The sequence below is a fragment of the Oncorhynchus masou genome, chromosome 32 (assembly GCF_036934945.1).
Source record: "Oncorhynchus masou masou isolate Uvic2021 chromosome 32, UVic_Omas_1.1, whole genome shotgun sequence".
NCBI classification, from domain to species: Eukaryota; Metazoa; Chordata; class Actinopteri; order Salmoniformes; family Salmonidae; genus Oncorhynchus; species Oncorhynchus masou.
In genome coordinates, this window is record NC_088243.1 from 67045238 (window position 1) to 67064932 (window position 19695).

A 19695-nucleotide genomic window follows, 5' to 3' on the forward strand; every position below is an offset into this window, starting at 1 on the left:
TTCACTTATAATTCACTGTATCACAATTCCAGTGGGTCAGAAGTTTACATACACTAAGTTGACTATGCCTTTAAACAGCTTGGAAAATTTGAGAAAATGTGGTCATGGTTTTAGAAGGTTCTGATAGGCTTGACATAATTTGAGTCAATTGGAGGTGTACATGTGGATGTATTTCAAGGCCGACCTTCAAACTCAGTGCCTCTTTGCTTGACATCATGGGAAAATCTAAATAAATCAGCCAAGACCTCAGAAAATAAATTGTAGACCTCCACAAGTCTGGTTCATCCTTGGGAGCAATTTCCAAACGCCTGAAGGTACCACGTTCATCTGTACACACAATAGTACGAAAGAATAAACACCATGGGACCACACAGCCGTCATACTGCTCAGGAAGACCATGGTTTGACTACGGTTTACAACTGCACATGGGGACAAAGATCGCACTTATTGGAGAAACATCCTCTGGTCTGATGAAACAAAGATATAACTTTTTGGTCATAATGACCATCGTTATGTTTGGAGGAAAAAGGGGGAGGCTTGCAAGCCGAAGAACACCATCCCAACTGTAAAGCACAGGGGTGGCAGCATAATGTTGTGGGGGTGCTTTGCTGCAGGAGGGACTGGTGCACTACACAAAATGGATGGCATCATGAGGCTGGGAAATTATGTGGATATATTGAAGCAACATCTCAAGACATCAGTCAGGAAATTTAAAACTTGATCGCAAATGGGTCTTCCAAATGGACAATGACCCCAAGCATACTTCCAAAGATGTGGGAAAATGGCTTAAGGACAACCAAGACAAGGAATTGGAGTGGCCATCACAAAGCCCTAACCTCAATCCCAAATTCACCCAACTTACTGTTGGGAGCTTGTGGAAGGCTACCCGAAACGTTTGACCCAAGTTAAACAATTTAAAGACAATGCTACCAAATACTAATTGAGTGTATGTAAACTTCTGACCCACTGGGAATGTGATGAAAGAAATAAAACCTGAAATAAATCATTCTCTCTACTATTATTTTGACCTTTCACATTCTTAAAATAAAGTGGGGATTCTAACTGACCTAATACAGGGAATTTGTAATAGGATTAAATGTCAGGAATTGTGAAAAACAGAGTTTAAATGTATTTGACCAAGATGTATGTAAAATTCCGACTTCAGCTCTATTAGCTGACTTTACAAAGGTTTGAAATACAATTTCTTACAAGTGTACAGTCATTATCTACCAAGATAACTCTCTTTGATAATAATCACAGCCGTGTATATCCCCCCCCCCCCCCAAGCAGACATCTCAACGTCCCTGAAACAACTTCCTTGGACTCTATGTAAACTGGAAACCACATATACTGAGGCTGCTGGGGATTTTAACAAAGCTAATCTGAAAACAAGGCTCCCTACATTTGATCAGCATATCGAATGCGCGACCCGGGCTGGCAGCATTCTGGATCATTGCTACTCTGACTTCCGCAACGCATACAAAGCCATCCCTCGCCCTCCTTTCGGCAAATCTGACCACGACTCAATTTTGTTGATCCCAGCCTATAGACAGAAACTAAAACAGGAAACACCCGTGCTCAGGTCTGTTCAATGCTGATCCGACCAATCTGATTCCACGCTTAAAAATTGCTTTGATCACGTGTCCTGGGATATGTTCCGGATAGCCTCAGTCAACAACATTGATACGCTGATTCGGTGAGCGAGTTTATTAGCAAGTGCATCGGTGATGTTGTACCCACGGTGACTATTAAAACCTTCACCAACCAGAAACCGTGGATTGATGGCAGCATTCGCGGAAAACTGAAAGCGCGAACCACTGCTTTTAATCATGGCAAGGCGACCGGAAACAAGACCGAATATAAACAGTGTCGCTATGCCCTCCGCAAGGCAATCAAACAAGCTGAGCATTAGTATAAAGACAAAGTAGAGTCGCAATTCAACGCCTGTTTCAACGTATGTTTCAGGGTCTAAAGTCAATCTCGGACTACAAAAAGAAAACCAGCCCCATCGCGGACACCAACGTCTTGCTCCCAGACAAACGAAACAACTTCTTTGCTCGCTTTGAGGATAATACAGTGCCACTGACACGGCCCACTACCAAAACCTGCGGGCTCTCCTTCACCACAGCCAACGTGAATAAAACATTTAAACGTGTTAACCCTCACAAGGCTGCCAGCCCAGGTGGCATCCCTAGCCACGTCCTCAGAGAATGCGCAGACCAGCTGGCTGGTGTGTTTATGGACATATTCAATCAATCCCTATCCCAGTCTGCTGTTCCCACATGCTTCAAGAGGGCCACCATTGTTCCTGTTCCCAAGAAAGCTAAGGTAACTGAGCTAAACAACTATCGCCCCATAGCACTCACTTCCGTCATTATGAAGTGCTTTGAGAGACTAGTCAAGGATCATATCATCTCCACCCTACCTGACACCCTATAAACACTCCAATTTGATTACCGCCCCAATAGGTCCACAGACGACGCAATCACAATCACACTGCACACTGCCTTAACCCATCTGGACAAGAGGAATACCTATGTAAGAATGCTGTTCATCGATTACAGCTCAGCATTTAACACCACAGTACCCTCCAAACTCGTCATTAAGCTCGAGACCATGGGTCTCAACCCGCCTTTGCAACTGGGTCCTGGAAACAACATCTCCACCCCGCTGATCCTCAACACTGGGGCCCCACAAGGGTGCATTCTCAGCCCTCTCCTGTACTCCCTGTTCACTCCCTGTGACCATGCACACCTCCAACTCAATCATCAAGTTTGCAGACGACACTACAGTGGTAGGCTTGATTACCAACAACGACGAGATGGAATACAGGGAGGAGGTGAGGGCACTTGGAGTGTGGTGTCACACTCAACGTCAACAAAGGAGATGATCGTGGACTTCAGGAATCAGCAGAGGGAGCACCCCCCTATCCACATTGACAGGACAGTAGTGAAGGTGTAAAGTTTAAGTTCCTCAGCGAGTACAACAAAGACAAATTGAAATGGTCCACACACACAGACAGCGTGGTGAAGAAGGCCCAACAGCGCCTCTTCAACCTCAGGAGGCTGAAGAAATTTGGCTTGTCACCGAAAACACTCACAAACTTTTACAGATTTACAGATGCACAATCGAGAGCATCCTGTCGGGCTGTATCACCGCCTGGTACGACAACTGCTCCGCCCATAACCGTAAGGCTCTCCAGAGGGTAGTGAGGTCTGCACAACGCATCACCGGGGGGAAACTACCTGCCCTCCAGGACACCTACACCACCCGATGTCACAGGAATGCCAAAAGGATCATCAAGGACAACACCCACCCGAGCTACTGCCTGTTCACCCCGCTATCGTCCAGAAGATGAGGTCAGTACAGTTGCATCAAAGCTGGGTACGAGAAACTGAAAAACAGCTTCTATCTCAAGGCCATCAGACTGTTCAACAGCCATCACTAAAATTGAGTGGCTGCTGCCAACACACTGACTCAAATCTCTAGCCACTTTAATAATAAAAAATTGGATGTAATAAATGTATCATGTCTCTTTAAACAATGCCACTTTATATAATGTTTACATGCACTACATTACTCATATCTTATGTATATACTGTACTCTATACCATCTACTGCATCTTGCATATGCCGCACGGCCAACGCTCATCCATATATTTATATGTACATATTCTTATTCATTCCTTTACACTTGTGTGTATAAGGTCATTGTTGTTAAATTGTTAGATTACTTGTTAGATATACTGCATGGTCGGAACGAGAAGCACAAGCATTTTATCTGCTAACATCTGCATGTCAAATCAAAGTCACGTGCACCAAATACAACGGGTGTAGTAGACCTTACAGTGAAATGCTTACTTACAGGCTCTAACCAATGGTGCAATTTGACCAATAAAATTTGATTTGATTAGATATACTGTACCCAGACACCAGACCTGACAGTTAAAAGATCAGATCAGCTTCTGATCTTTTCCAATCAGTTGTGTAAAGAAAATACCTTCCTGATAATTGGAAGCATGGTTATGTTGCAGGCCATGTGCATGTTGCAGGCCATGTGCTGTGTGTTTGGGATCCTTTATCTAAATGCTGCTTTCATTCTATTATAAAGGTGACATTACTGTGTCTTATCACAGGTGCAAGGAAAAGAGGAAATGATCTGCACATTATTGTAAAGTTCTCAGAGTTGGAATTTTATGAGCAAACAAAGAACACAATATTTGGACCTTACGGGTTTCATCTGGTGTATGATGCACAATATCTAAATGCTGGTGAAATAAGACATTAGGGATCTTTCATCACATAAAAGCTATTGCATTTCCCATCCTTCATTAGCTGAAACTGGATGGAGCCAGTGTAATGTCCGATACCTGAAGACTTGTGTTAACTCCCAAAGGAACTTAGGGTTTAGCTCAGCTGGCTAAGATAGTTTTGTGATGTGCAGATGACCTGGGTTCAAACCCAGTCAGTCACAACAATCTTGTCATTATTAACGTGATGTTGAGATGGATGCACCAAGCATATTTCCTAACACTGTATAAAGGACCCTACCTGAAATGAGGGAATTTACAGGCAGACGAGAGGAGCAGACAATAGATTGTCACTGCTAGTCTGCTTGTTAGTCACTTATTACAAGGTAATAACTGGAATGTTAACAGACATTTGTGAAAAGCACGGACCTATAATACAGAATGCATTTATCAAAACGACCGTTGATCGTGCTTTGATTTTCAACCTGCCTCACCCATGATTATAAACCAGACACAGCACCGCCACCTACTGGTAACCCCCTGAAATTGTAATTTTAGAGCAACTACTAATGGTTGAAGTACTGTAACTAATGGACTAGTGAATAACTAGTAAAACAACACCCCTAAGGTAATATCTTGCATGATAGTCATTGAGAAGTGCTATACTTGTATTTGTTCATAGAGGTACTTCTATTAGAGGAATAAAAGGTACTTTTATTAGAGGACTAGAGGTATAGAGGTACTTTTATTAGAGGAATAGAGGTATAGAGGTACTTTTATTAGAGGAATAGAGGTATATAGGTACTTTTATTAGAGGAATAGAGGTATATAGGTACTTTTATTAGAGGAATAGAGGTATATAGGTACTTTTATTAGAGGAATAGAGGTATATAGGTATTTTTATTAGAGGAATAGAGGTATATAGGTATTTTTATTAGAGGAATAGAGGTATATAGGTACTTTTATTAGAGGAATAGAGGTATATAGGTATTTTTATTAGAGGAATAGAGGTATATAGGTACTTTTATTAGAGGAATATAGGTATATAGGTACTTTTATTAGAGGAATAGAGGTATAGATGTACTTATAATACAGAAATAGAGGTATAAAGGTACTTTTATTAGAGGTATCGTATCAGAGGCATCTCTCACAAATACACACCAAACGGCTGAATCTCCTGGCCTTTTAAATTGCAATCAGCGAGCGTCTGTCCGTCTGACGCACCTCAATCTCCTTGAAATGGACACTGGCTTTACTCCTGATGAATGGTTCACTTGACTCTATAGAAGGGAGGAAAAAGTAAGTGATGAGAAATAAGAGACTACAGTGTAGACACTGTAAAACTGGTGGTGTTGAAAAAACTATGTGAATTACTTACTTGCGGTTCCACTTTGTACTGAGGCGTTGCTATCGGAGCTGTCATCTCCGTGGTGAGAAGATGGGGGCAGTCTCACGGCCAGTTCTCCCAAGGTGGGCTTCACGTTGAAACGCTCTGCCAGAGACAAATGCAGTTTTTTTTATATCCCAATTCAATTACATTATTTGTATTTGAATAACAGTAGCATTGAATCACAATCACATGATAGTCCTGTCGAATCCTAACCCTAATGTTACCAGCCTCATGGCCTATCCAAGAACCCCACTCTATCCCGATTGTTGGTACACTCACTGGGGTTCTGGACTCTCTCGGCCGCCCTCTGCTCCAGGTGCATGTGGATGATGGCCTGCACCTTCCTCTGATTGGTGGAGATGTTGGGCTCGGCTATGACCTCGGTCAGCCGCAGGTTGTTCTTGATGGCCTTGGAGGCTGTGGCCCGAGCTAGCATGGGCAGCTGGTCCTGGTAGTCCCTGTCTGTGAAGTCAATCTCCCTGCCCTGGATCCCTTTGATCCTGGACAGTTATACAGTATGTAAGTTTTATCAGCTACAGTGCCCTCCATAATTATTGGGACAGTGAAGCATTTCTTCTTCTTTCGGGTTTTATACTATGAAAGTTTGGTTTTGAAATAAAACAATGACAACGAGGTTAATGTGCAGACCGGCAGCTTTAAGTTGAAGGTATTTTCATCCATATAGGGTGAACAGTTTAGAAATTGCAGCGCTTTTTGTACATAGTCCCCCCATTTTAGGGGAGCAAAAGTATTGGGACAAACTCACTTATATGTGTATTAAAGTAGTAAAAAGTTAAGTATTTGGTCCCATATTCATAACACACAAGGCACTTTATTCATTACATCAAGCTTCTGACTCCACCGACTTTTTAGATGCATTTGCTGTTTGTTTTGGTTGTGTTTCAGATTAGTTTGTGCCCAATAGAAATTATTGGTAAATAATGTAGTGTCATTTTGGAGTCACTTTTATTGTAAATAAGAATAGATTATGTTCCTTAACACGTCTACATCAATGGAGATGCTACCATGATTATGGATAATCCTAAATGAATCATGAATAATGATGAGTGAGAAAGTTACAGATGCACACATTTTGGGGGGGGGGTATGATATTTGTGCTTCTATGGAAAAATATGAGGAACTGGATCTGGAAAGCAGTAAAAGAAAGCCTAGCTAAACCAGACTGACCACAATGCTCACCAGTGGAACTATTGTAAGTGCAGCAGACTAGTCTAGATTCACAAAGCTAAGGAAGAGAATCACTTGATGATCAGTTAGCGTCTATGCATTGTATTTATTTTAGCCAGGATAGTTGGCTCAGTAACACTTGGAAAACAGACAACCCATTGTCTCACTCTCTAGATGAAGCCTATTGTATCCTAATGTGTTGATGAAAAGGAGAGGATTTGAATTGGTTGAGCATGCTAGGGCTCCCGAGTGGCGCAGCGGTCTAAGGCACTGCATCTCAGTGCTAGAGGCGTCACTACAGACCCTGGTTCGATTCCAGGCTGTATCATAACAGGCCATGATTTGGAGTCCCATAGGCCCAGCGTCATCCGGGTTAGGGTTTGGCCATCATTGTAAATAACAATGTTTTTAACTGACTTGCCTAGTTAAATAAAGGTTCAATAAATGTCCCACCTCCTGTTAGTTAAGATGGTGTAAATCTCTTGCACTAGAAGCTCTGCTGCTCCTGGCTTGCAGTGGATGGTCCCGTCCAGAACTTCCTTTTGCAGATGGATGTTCTGTTTCACTAGAAACTGATAAGAGAGTAGAAATTGATTCTCCATTATTCAACATGACAAACAAAAGAAAAGACAGGATGTCAGTAGTATAGAAAGACAGCCTTCTCACAGCAAAAACATTGATGACTTTGCAAGTGGACATAGGATTATACCCACCAGTTTATTTGTACTCATACACCTACTATTTTGTTACTGTCCGTTAGTCTGGGTTCAAGTCTGTTTAGCTAAGGAGTGTAATGTGATAACTGAACAGAAGAGATGACAACCAGGCTACCTGGCCATACCCTCCAACTCTTACCCTCTCTATTTGTGCCCAGTTGCCCTGTTTGGTTGGAAGTGATGTCCCATTGTTGTAGGAGTGCATGGGGAAGTCTTCATGATAATACCAGGAGAACATCTCTGCCACAAGGTAGCCATTGGAGAAATCCCTGGTGAAGGGAAAATGTGACTCCATAACATAGGGGAGAGTGGGATAAGTTGAGGCATTTTTATATTCATTACACTGCATTCAGAAAGAATTCAGACTACTTCCTTTTCCCCCCACATTATTTACGCTACAGCCTTATTCTAAAATTGATTAAATGAATGTTTTTCCTCATCAATCTACACACAATACCCCATAATATCAAAGCAAAAACAGGGTTTTGGATTTATATTTTTAATTATTTTACAGAAATACCTTATTTACATAAGTAGTCAGACCCTTTGCTATGAGATGCGAAATTGAGCTCCAGTTTATCCTGTTTCCATTTATCATCCTTGAGATGTTTCTACAATCTGATTGGAGTCCGCCTGTGGTAAATTCATTTGATATGACATAATTTGGAAAGGCACACCTGTCTTTATAAGGTCCCACAGTTGACAATGCATGTCAGAGCAAAAACTTAGCCATGAGGTCCAAGAAATTGTCCATAGATCTGGGGAAGGTACAAAAACATTTCTGCAGCATTGAAGGTCACCAAGAACACGCTGGCCTCCATCATTCTTAAATGGAAGAAGTTTGGAACCACTAAGACTCTTCTTTGAGCTGGCTGCCGGGCCAAACTGAGCAATCGGGGGAGAAGGGCCTTGGTCAGGGAGGTGACCAAGAACCTGATGGTCACTGACAGAGCTCCAGAGTTCCTCTGTGGAGATGGGAGAACCTTATGAAGGACAACCATCTCTGCAGCACTCCACCAATCAGGTCTTTATGGTAGAGTGGCCAAACGGACGCCACTCTTCAGTAAAAGGCACATGACAGCCCGCTTGGAGTTTGCCTAAAGGCACCTAAAGACTCTCAGACCATGAGAAACAAGATTCTCTGGTCTGATGAAACCAAGAATTAACTATTTTGCCTCAATACCAAGCATCACATCTAGAGGAAACGTGGCACCATCCCTACGGTGAAGCATGGTGGTGGCAGCATCATGCTGTAGGGCTGTTTTTCATCGGCAGGAACTGGGAGACAAGTCAGGATCGAGGAATGATGAACGGGACAAAGTACAGACAGAGCCTTGATGAAAACCTACCCCAGAGTGCTCAGGACCTCAGACTAGGGTGAAGGTTCACCTTCCAACAGGACAACAACCCAAAGCACACAGCCAAGACAACGCAGGACTGGCTTCGGGACAAGTCTCTTAATGTCTTTGAGTGGCCCAGCCAGAGCCCGGATTGAACCCAAATGAACATCTCTGGAGAGACCTGAAAATATCTGTGCTGTGACACTCTCCACCCAACCTGACAGAGCTTGAGAGGATCTGCGGAGAAGAATGGGAGAAACTCCCAAAATACAGGTGTGCTAAGCTGGTAGCGTCATACCCAAGAAGACTCAAGGCTGTAATCGCTGCCAAAGTGCTTCAACCAAGTACTGAGTAAAGGGTCTGAATACTTATGTAAATGGCGCTAATATATATATATATATATATATTTTTTATTTTTTATTTCCCAAACACAATAACAATTGCTTTTTTGTCTTTTGATAATTTAAAGCATCTTTTAACACATGCTTTGTTTTTTTTTACCTCATGCCTTGCTATATGCCTGGGAAGACAACATTTCAATTTGTTCAACTTCACATTTGGATAAATTTACCACATAGCCATTGGCTCAACTTACCCCAATGCAAAAATGTTGACTATAGCCAACACAACTACAAGATGCATTTTCAAGCTAGGTGTAGAACGTGATATTAAAGCTTATAGAGACCCCAATAGAACAATCTTAAAAGGATCTACTTTGGTTTAGATACAAGCATCATGAAACCTCTAACCTAATTAAAAATATATACATTTGTTTACCTAACTTGCTTACCACTTTTTCCATGTGGTTTATTCCTTCACAGACTACATGAAAATTGACACTTCCTCAATATTTGGTCAAATTATATATCTTGTGTATTGTTTCGTTGAAACAAAGGTAGCTCAACTTACCCTGATGAAACCAAGAATTAACTATTTTGCCTCAATACCAAGCATCACATCTAGAGGAAACGTGGCACCATCCCTACGGTGAAGCATGGTGGTGGCAGCATCATGCTGTAGGGCTGTTTTTCATCGGCAGGAACTGGGAGACAAGTCAGGATCGAGGAATGATGAACGGGACAAAGTACAGACAGAGCCTTGATGAAAACCTACCCCAGAGTGCTCAGGACCTCAGACTAGGGTGAAGGTTCACCTTCCAACAGGACAACAACCCAAAGCACACAGCCAAGACAACGCAGGACTGGCTTCGGGACAAGTCTCTTAATGTTTTTGAGTGGCCCAGCCAGAGCCCGGATTGAACCCAAATGAACATCTCTGGAGAGACCTGAAAATATCTGTGCTGTGACACTCTCCACCCAACCTGACAGAGCTTGAGAGGATCTGCGGAGAAGAATGGGAGAAACTCCCAAAATACAGGTGTGCTAAGCTGGTAGCGTCATACCCAAGAAGACTCAAGGCTGTAATCGCTGCCAAAGTGCTTCAACCAAGTACTGAGTAAAGGGTCTGAATACTTATGTAAATGGCGCTAATATATATATATATATATATTTTTTTATATATTTTTATTTCCCAAACACAATAACAATTGCTTTTTTGTCTTTTGATAATTTAAAGCATCTTTTAACACATGCTTTGTTTTTTTTTACCTCATGCCTTGCTATATGCCTGGGAAGACAACATTTCAATTTGTTCAACTTCACATTTGGATAAATTTACCACATAGCCATTGGCTCAACTTACCCCAATGCAAAAATGTTGACTATAGCCAACACAACTACAAGATGCATTTTCAAGCTAGGTGTAGAACGTGATATTAAAGCTTATAGAGACCCCAATAGAACAATCTTAAAAGGATCTACTTTGGTTTAGATACAAGCATCATGAAACCTCTAACCTAATTAAAAATATATACATTTGTTTACCTAACTTGCTTACCACTTTTTCCATGTGGTTTATTCCTTCACAGACTACATGAAAATTGACACTTCCTCAATATTTGGTCAAATTATATATCTTGTGTATTGTTTCGTTGAAACAAAGGTAGCTCAACTTACCCGACTATCCCCTTAAGGTTACTCGGTTAGATAGACCAACTCTCAAGTTATATTTCACATAGACGCGCTTGGCAATTTGCTAATGTACACTCACCTGCGCATATTCTTTGGAGAAAATGACAAATCCAGGCTTTGGAGCCACTTCAGAACCTCTCGTGGCAGTCCTGTCTTTTTGGGAGGCTGTGCGTAAGCCATTGTCAGCTGTAATGTTAATTCAGCTAGCGTCGATGAACCAATCACACACGCTTACAAAATGATAAGATAAGTTACTATTGGTCTAACTTTTCTGGTTCAGTATTTCGTTAAGTTGTTGCTATATAATACTGTGTCTTATAGAACATTTGTGGTAAACGAACTAGCTAAGCTAATGAGCTTCCTAGCTCATATGGCACATTTGACATGTTTATCAACAGTTCCATAGCAACGGCCTTACTTCTTCTTTCTCCTGGAAAGGTGTACGTATCGCGGGAAGGTACATTGTTGCCACCCACTGGAAATAGAAAATGTTGCGCACACTGAAGAGCGCTGCTTGCCTTTGAAAGACTTGCAAAAACGTGGAATTCAAAACGTTTTAATAAAATAATAGCAAGTAGCTCAGACAATAAGATCACACATAAAACACATCAAGCAAGCAAGTTTATATCTATATTTTTTGAGGATATGAATGTAGGAGTAGTGTTCTCAATGATAATGGTGAATATTTTGGTGAATTTCAAGTTTTGCAGATGCACAGGTCTAATCTAAAATATATAACGTGATAAACCATGTTAATATAACAATACAAATTAAATGTATTTTCCATAATATGAAAGCACTTTAAATTGTGTTGTTGTATGAGCATATGAGCCAGCCACAGATTAATTTCTAAACCTGCTGCAAAATATTGATGAGGAACACATTTTCTAAGGGCCTTTAAACAGTCCAGCTCTGGATTAAAATGAAACTCTTCCTTGAAAATGTTCATAGCAAACCATGATTGCTGGTCATTGCTCCAACCCCAAATTTTGGCAGTTTCTTGTGAACCATACTCAAATCTGGTATAGGCTAAATCAAGTATGTATTTCATTGCTTCAAGTGCAAGTAGTGCTCCTTCTATCCTTGCAGGCTGTTGAGTTCACATGAATGACTGACACCAGGAAGATGCCACCACCACCACCACCACCACCACCGCCTTTGAGATTGTGACATTCTAAGCTCATCATCTGTACTGGAGATAGTTCCTGAGGGGGTTGGGAAGGGGAAGATGGTTGATGAGGTGAAACCTGTCACGGCCCACACGGTCACGGATACGCCGTCGACACAGCTGACTCAATGGTTGGGGCGTGGCTGCAGAAAGGTGGAAGGGGAAACATATCATGCTATTCAACCAAATCCACTACGGCTAGTTTTCTATTGCTTGAACACGTGATATTCTATTCCAGACAATGATGGTTTAGTTTTAAACATATAATGGACAGCGAGTTTGACTTGGGTGATTAACCAATAACACTACGATACTTTGGCTATAGGAATTCACTGATTTCTAAGGATGACTGTGAATAGGCCTATAGAACTTACCCTCATAGACCAGTAGAAACCCCTCTGTCAGGCTGCTGGGAGGAGCAGCCTCCACAGGTCTCTGGAACTCAATGTTCCTGGCATGGATATCTGCCCCAAAGTCCAACAACAGCTTAACAATGGCAGTGCAGTCCTTCTCAGCGGCAGCGTGTAAGGGAGACTCCATATATCTACCTTTCTGTACATTTGCTCCTGTGTGGAGGCGTAAACCAAGGTATGGATATAACACACATTTAATAGTCCTATGTCATTCAGTTACAGGAAAGAAGTACTTTATCGATGTCATAACATGATGGATTTGGACTTTTATCCAGGTGGGTTAAACATATTAGTGGTGTAGAAATGGGAAGATGCTCTGAGCTACTACAGCATTCGTGGTGGATGTGGCCATAGTGAGAGTGCTATACAGGTACAATACATTTCACCACTTGGGGAGACAGTAATAATCTTACCACTAGTTCTCCTCCTCTCATCATACCTGGCTCTGGTGATTTGGCAGAGCAGATGTGCACGTGCCTCACCTTCCCTCAGCAGCCTCTGGACACACTCTATCTCCTGAGAGACACAGGCGGTGTAGAGGGGCGTTCCCAGGTGAGGAATGTCAAAGTCCACGTCGGCTCCCCATCTGATTAGAGTCTCCACACACCCACTGCTGCCTACCGACCGTAGGCACATACATGGAAGACATTACTGTCAGCTTTCCAATTATTGCGGTTGGTGTTTTAGCTAATTATTTTTGTACCCGGAATATGAGGATTCCTCTAAGCACCATGGGACATACTCTGACTTGAATTATGTTTGTGTATCTCAAAAACTGTACTCTGATTTGTGATATTTTGATTCAGATTTTTAAGTTGTATGTATTTGCCTCAATCCCAAGTTAGCATACAGCCCAAATGGTCAGTGAAGTACACTTGAAGGTTCATACCAATGATGTAAATAAACCATGGATTGCTGATGCTAAGTATTAGCCAAAGAGAGGCTTTAAAGCCACCGGCCGCCATATTGGTACACCTCATAGGAATAAATGGAATTCAACAGTATTTCAATTAAATGTTTCAAGAACAAGATAACATGTATTTAAGTATTTTTTTGTAGTGGGGACAGTAACATTAGTACTCACAGAAAAAATGAAAATGTTAATATGTATATATTTAAAAAAAAAAAAATATATATATATATATATATATATATATATATATATATTTATATATATAAATATGTGTGTGTGTTTAGCTCACATAATATAATTTAAAAGTATGCATTAAGTGTCTGTAATAGAATAAACTAATTTAGACATTAATAAATGCATTTCTATAGCTTGCAAAATATTTTTTACAATAGAGGAGTATTACCAAGGTGGCTGTGCGGTGGCTTCAATACAGCAGCCCTTGTCATTCATCTAGGGTTTATACACATCATTGGGTTCATACTAGATTAATTAAGATAAGGATGTTGGAGTGATAAGGGTACTGAGCATACCTTTACTGCTGGCTTGGTGAATGGGCGAGGGCTGAAATACCAGGGCCTGCGGTTTGGCCCCGTTCTCCAGGAGGACCTCTGCACATGATACACTGCCCACTGAGCACGCGTTGAAAAGAGGAGTCACCCCATCAATGGTGGTGACGTTCACCTGCACAGAGTCTCATGTTAACTCTGACCGCTCAGCTTAATAACGCAGCACCATTTTGGGGCAGAGAAAAAATAACAAATAACAGAGAACAAGATGTATTTTACAAAAGCTTTATTAAGCTATTTCTTAAATGTATTATTTAGTACAAATTATTACTGTTTCATGTTAAAAAAAAGGTTATCTTGATTATTAACGGATCTTCTCCATTGACTCACATTGGCTCCTGCAGCGATCAGAGCTCTGGCACATGCTACATGGTCTCCAAGGCAGGCCTCGTGCAGAGGACTCACATGGTCTATAGTGACTACATTTACATTGTGGCCCTGTGGGAGCAGCAGAACAAAACCATAGTACATCGCAGAAGGTAAGCAGTGGGTGCACACTGAATTTGATTACCTTTGGCTCACCTGTAAAATGAGATTCCTCAGAGCTAAGAGACGACCTTGGCATGCAGCATCATGTAAGGGTGAGCGGTCTGCCCAGGAGCCTGCAGCAAACACAAATGCTTGTCACATACAACAGCTCACCGTCTCACAGTTTTGATGAATGATTCCATTTCACAGGGTACACACACCTGGGTCAATATCCAGAATAGCACCAGATGCATTCCAGACTGCATCATCATTGTTACCTTTCTCCATATCACTGATCTATGACACTTCTATTCTATTTCACTTCATATAAGGTAGAGTACTAAGGATCCATGTTGTCCAATTGAGGGTGAGCCAATATGTCTCTATTGGAAATAACCATCAAATCTATTTTCTCTTGAACTAGCCTAACCTACTTGATATATTAAATGGAAGACCAAGCCACTGTAAATCAGAAACAAAACATGTTCCGGGAAAACTAGTGTAAACTACATATAGCTACATCACTGACCTTTAATAACGCACAACACGATTTGATTTTGTGTTGCTATTTGCTGCATTGGTGCTCCCTTTCCATGCGCCAAGCATGTTGGCACACTGTCTGTCACTGACACTGGGAAGCTTAAGTGCTGTTTTGGTCTGCAAGTCTGCCTACAGACCACAGTCAGTCAGGAATGAAAACTAGGGCAAGGGGGGTGGGCCATTCTATTAATAGTTTAGGGTAGAAATGAGCCTGACCGGTATGTACCGTATACACAGTTATTATGTGTCAGCTACTTTGCATGTTCAGGTCAACAAAGTGAGTATATGCATGATTCACAATAGCCAAATTATAAATAATAATTATTGTGAGTATATTTTGTTGTTGTTGTGACAATGGACTAATACAGTAGAGAGATATGGGTACTCACAGTGTCCTTGACCAAAATCAGAGCCAGTATGGTGAGAACAGAGCCAGTATGGTGAGGTAAATGTTTACGGTGAGGTAAACATTGGAATAATGGAGCAACGCGAAAGGATTCGCTGTCATATTGCCCCCTCTTTTGAACAGGCTCTGCTATACTGAGGGGATCATATGCCACTCTCAAGTGGTCCTCACTGAATTTCTGTACCTGTGTTAAAATAGTAGTGGAGTGTCATTTCAATGATGGAAGTTTCAGCACAGTCAATATCATCATGTAATCAGTGTCCACTACTGGTTCCAAGGCATGTTAGGTGCTAAATTCAACTAGTAAATCTGAGCATTGTCCAGAATCAAGTTACAAGGAAGGAAATGAGATACTTAGTCAGTTACACCATTGAATGCATTCAACCGCAACAAGTCTTCCGCATTTAACCCAACCCCTGTGAGTGCACTTTTAATCCAGGAACAAGGAAAATGCCCACAATAAAGTGAAGCTTCCAACTGTATATGAATAAGACAAAGTGCCCATTTCAGCATCTCTGACCTATTAAAGCATTATTGATACAAAGGAGTGAGAGGTGGTTAAAGGCATGGCAGGATAGTATCATAAATGGTGTAGGTTAAATGCAGCAGAGAACAGTATAGTTCCACTATTCCTTGGGAAGGTCGGAGATTTTGCCAGTATTTCATTCCATTCTCTTTAGTTATTTTCAGCCTGGCTGAGTCAGCGATGTAGTCCAACAACAATCAACAAATTGCCATCAAACATGACCGTATAATGTTTTGATTTACCTTGTTTTCTGCAATGTCTGTTTGGACATGATTCTTTATCAAAATAGTTTTCCTAGTATTAGCCCAGCTGCCATCGTTTCATCAATCGACATAAGGAAAAATAGCGCCATCTGGCGGCAGTAGAGCAATCCTAGAATTTGAATTCACACGTATTCCCAGGGGCTCAAGGGTGGGCAAACATTTCTTGGATGTGGAAGGTTCGAACAAAAGACAGTACAACAAACTCTGTGTTCAAACGTTCAAGCTTTAACCAAATTAATTTCAACTTTATATGGAAAAATAAACATAATTATTTTAGAAAAGTAGATATTGTAAAGTCTACTGAGGAAGGTGGAGTGAATGCAATTGACTTTTATCCAATTAATTGATACACCATCCACAGTGTAATTCATATCTTCACCATGGTCAAAGGGATATTAAATATCTGTTGTTTTTTTACCCATCTACCAATAGGTTCCCTTCTTTGCGAGGCATTGGAAAACGTCCCTGGTCTTTGTGATTGAATCTGTGTTTGGAATTCTTACAGATAATTGTATGTGTGGTATAAAAAGATAAGGTAGTCATTCCCAAATCATGTTAAACACTATCATTGAACACATAGTGAGTCCATGCAACTTATTATGTGACTTGATAAGCACATTTTCACTCCTGAACTCATTTAGACTTGCCATAACAAAGGGGGTGAATACTTATTGACTCAAGACATTTCAGCTTTTCATTTTGAAATCATTTGTAAACATGTCCACTTTGACATGGGTTATTGTGTGTAGGCCGGTGACAAAAAAATATATACATTTAATCAAAATGTGAAAAAGAAATGGGTGGGAATTCTTTCTGAAGGCACTGCATCTGGTCTATCAACATTTAATGGATGATAATGGCAATGCTCTATTGTATAACAATTTCATTCAAAGTGGTATCTTGTTTGCACCAATAGGTAATACTCTACAGTAGTTAAGGCAAATCCACAAGCAATGCTTTTTTTAATCAAAGGAATGTTGACATATTCTACTGCAGGACCACAGATGTTTTTGTTGGTTATATACGGATGTCAATTCTTAGATTTAAAAAAAAATGTAATAATAAATTCTAAATGCATTTAATTACTTCTGTGTTTCCTTTCACCTTTAGGAATTATTTGTTAAAAGATCTCATTAGGATTTGTATAGTCATAACAAGAACCAGATACCTTTATTTTCCTTTATCACCATAAGAAGTTAATGAAAACCTTTAAGGGATGCTTTTCAATATTGGATTACAGATAATGATCTTTCATTTATAATTATGTGATATTATTTTGTTTCCTAATTAATGACCGTTATGTTGAATTTATGTACAATAATTCTTACTGAAAAGTGTTTCTTAAAAATGATATATATATATATATATATACATATATATGTATATATATATATATATATATGTATAACTCAGCAAAGAAACGTCCCTTTTTCACGATTCTTTCAAAGATAATTAGTAAAAGTACAACAGATTACAGATCTTCATTGTAAAGGGTTTAAACATAGTTTCCCATGCTTGTTTAATAAACCATAAACAATTAATGAAGATGCAGCTGTGGACAGGTCGTTAAGACACTAACAGCTTACAGACGGTAGGCAATTAAGGTCACAATTATGAAAACTTAGAACACTAAAGAGGCCTTTCTACTGACTCTGACAAACACCAAAAGAAAGATGCCCAGGGTCCCTGCTCATCTGTTTGAACGTGCCTTAGGCATGCTGCAAGGATGCATGAGGACTGCAGATGTGGCCAGGGCAATAAATTGTAATGTCCGTACTGTGAGACGCCTAAGACAGCCCTACAGGGAGACAGGACGTCCGAACATCACACCTGCAGGACAGGTACAGAATGGCAACAACAACTGCCCGAGTTACACCAGGAACGCACAATCCCTCTATCAGTGCTCAGACTGTCTGCAATAGGCTGAGAGAGGCTGAACTGATGGCTTGTAGGCCTAATGTAATGCAGGTCCTCACCAGACATCACCAGCAACAACGTCGCCTATGGGCACAAACCCACCGTCGCTGGACCAGACCGGACTGACAAAAAGTGCTCTTCACCGACAAGTCGCAGTTTTGTCTCACCAGGGGTGATGGTCGGATTTGCGTTTATTGTTGAAGGAATGAGCGTTACACTGAGGCCTGTACTCTTGTGCGGGATCCATTTGGAGGTGGAGTGTCCATCATAGTCTGGGACAGTGTGTCACAGCATCATCAGACTGAGCTTGTTGTCATTGCAGGCAATCTCAACGCTGTGCGTTACAGGGAAGACATCCTCCCTCATGTGGTACCCTTCCTGCAGGCTCATCCTGACGTGACCCTCCAGCATGACAATGCCACCAGCCATACTACTCGTTCTGTGCGTGATTTCCTGCAAGACAGGAATGTCAGTGTTCTGCCATGGCCAGCGAAGAGCTCGGATCTCAATCTCATTAAGCACGTCTGGGACCTGTTGGATTGGAGGCTGAGGGTTAGGACCATTCCCCCCGGAAATATCTGGGAACTTGCAGGTGCCTTGGTGGAAGAGTGGGGTAACATCTCACAAGAACGGGCAAATCTGGGGCAGTCCATGAGGAGGAGATGCACTGCAGTACGTAATGCAGCTACTGGCCACACCAGATACTGACGGTTGCTTTTGATTCACCCCCCCCTTTGTTCAGGGGCACATTATTCGATTTCTGTTAGTCACATGTCTGTGGAACTTGTTCCGTTTATGTCTCAGTTGTTGAGTCTTGTTATGTTCATACAAATATTTACACGTTAAGTTTGCTGAAAAACTATGGAATCATGTAGAAACCAAAAAAGTGTTAAACAAATCAAAATATATTTTATGTTCTTCAAAGTAGCCACCCTTTGCCTTGATGACAGCTTTGCACACTCTTGGCATTCTCTTAACCAGCTTCACCTGGAATGCTTTTCCAACAGTCTTGAATGACTTACCACATATGCTGAGCACTTGTTGGCTGCGTATCCTTCACCCTGCGGTCCAACTCATCCAAAACCATCTCAATTGGGTTGAGTTATTGTGGAGGTCATCTTATGCACCACTCCATCACTCTCCTTATTGGTCAAATAGCCCTTACACATCCTGGAAATGTGTTGGGTCATTGTCCTGTTGAAAAGCGCAAGCCAGATGGGATGGCATGTCAATGCAGAATGCTGTAGTAGCCATGCTGGTTAAGTGTGCTTTGAATTCTAAATAAATCACTGACAGTGTCACCAGCAAAGCACCCCCACACCCTCACACCTCCTACTCCATGATACACGGTGGGAACCATACATGCAGAGATCATCCATTCACCTACTCTGCGTCTCGCAAAGACACGGTGGTTGGAACCAAAAATCTTGCATTTGGATTCATCAGACCAAAGGACAGATTTCCACCTGTCTAATGTCCATTGCACGTGTTTCTTGGCCCAAGCAAGTCTCTTCTTATTATTGGTGTCCTTTAATAGTGGTTTATTTGCAGCAATTCGACCATGAAGGCCTGATTCACACAGTCTCCTCTGAACAGTTGAT

The 19695-nt window shown here is 41.2% G+C and overlaps 2 protein-coding genes across 5 annotated transcripts; both read right to left on the reverse strand.

The window, feature by feature from the left end:
• Positions 1-5348: 5348 nt before the first annotated feature.
• spata4 (spermatogenesis associated 4) lies at positions 5349-11339 on the reverse strand. 3 transcript variants are annotated; one of them, XM_064954903.1, is made up of 6 exons: positions 10994-11339; positions 7684-7813; positions 7282-7400; positions 5920-6140; positions 5629-5742; positions 5349-5530 (listed from the first exon to the last, which is right to left on the reverse strand). In XM_064954903.1, the coding sequence occupies exons 1-6, from the start codon at positions 11092-11094 to the stop codon at positions 5436-5438; spliced, it is 780 nt and encodes a 259-aa protein (XP_064810975.1). In that variant the 5' UTR covers positions 11095-11339; the 3' UTR covers positions 5349-5435. The 3 variants fall into 3 exon arrangements, with proteins under 3 accessions (XP_064810975.1, XP_064810977.1, XP_064810976.1); XM_064954905.1 differs by lacking the exon at positions 10994-11339 and adding an exon at positions 10900-10967; XM_064954904.1 differs by lacking the exon at positions 10994-11339 and adding an exon at positions 9675-9789.
• A 737-nt stretch (positions 11340-12076) lies between these two features.
• asb5a (ankyrin repeat and SOCS box containing 5a) lies at positions 12077-15051 on the reverse strand. 2 transcript variants are annotated; one of them, XM_064955733.1, is made up of 7 exons: positions 14972-15051; positions 14497-14576; positions 14305-14412; positions 13939-14089; positions 12978-13112; positions 12457-12648; positions 12077-12225 (listed from the first exon to the last, which is right to left on the reverse strand). In XM_064955733.1, exons 1-7 carry the CDS (start codon positions 15018-15020, stop codon positions 12098-12100), a joined length of 843 nt encoding a protein of 280 aa, XP_064811805.1. In that variant the 5' UTR covers positions 15021-15051; the 3' UTR covers positions 12077-12097. The 2 variants fall into 2 exon arrangements, with proteins under 2 accessions (XP_064811805.1, XP_064811804.1); XM_064955732.1 differs by having other exon boundaries at positions 12909-13112.
• Positions 15052-19695: the final 4644 nt, after the last annotated feature.

Bases quoted from the DNA above. Each gene is read 5' to 3' on its own strand.
- asb5a (XM_064955732.1), bottom strand. From the start codon at position 15,020: ATGCAGCAAATAGCAACACAAAATCAAATCGTGTTGTGCGTTATTAAA. The intron at 14,577-14,971 runs GTCAGTGATGTA...TGTTTGCTGCAG, and splicing joins CGTGTTGTGCGTTATTAAAG to GCTCCTGGGCAGACCGCTCA. The intron at 14,413-14,496 runs GTGAGCCAAAGG...CTGCTCCCACAG, and splicing joins TGAGGAATCTCATTTTACAG to GGCCACAATGTAAATGTAGT.
- spata4 (XM_064954903.1), bottom strand. From the start codon at position 11,094: ATGGCTTACGCACAGCCTCCCAAAAAGACAGGACTGCCACGAGAGGTT. The intron at 7,814-10,993 runs GTGAGTGTACAT...TCCCTTCACCAG, and splicing joins TCTCCAAAGAATATGCGCAG to GGATTTCTCCAATGGCTACC. The intron at 7,401-7,683 runs GTAAGAGTTGGA...CTCTCTTATCAG, and splicing joins ACTGGGCACAAATAGAGAGG to TTTCTAGTGAAACAGAACAT.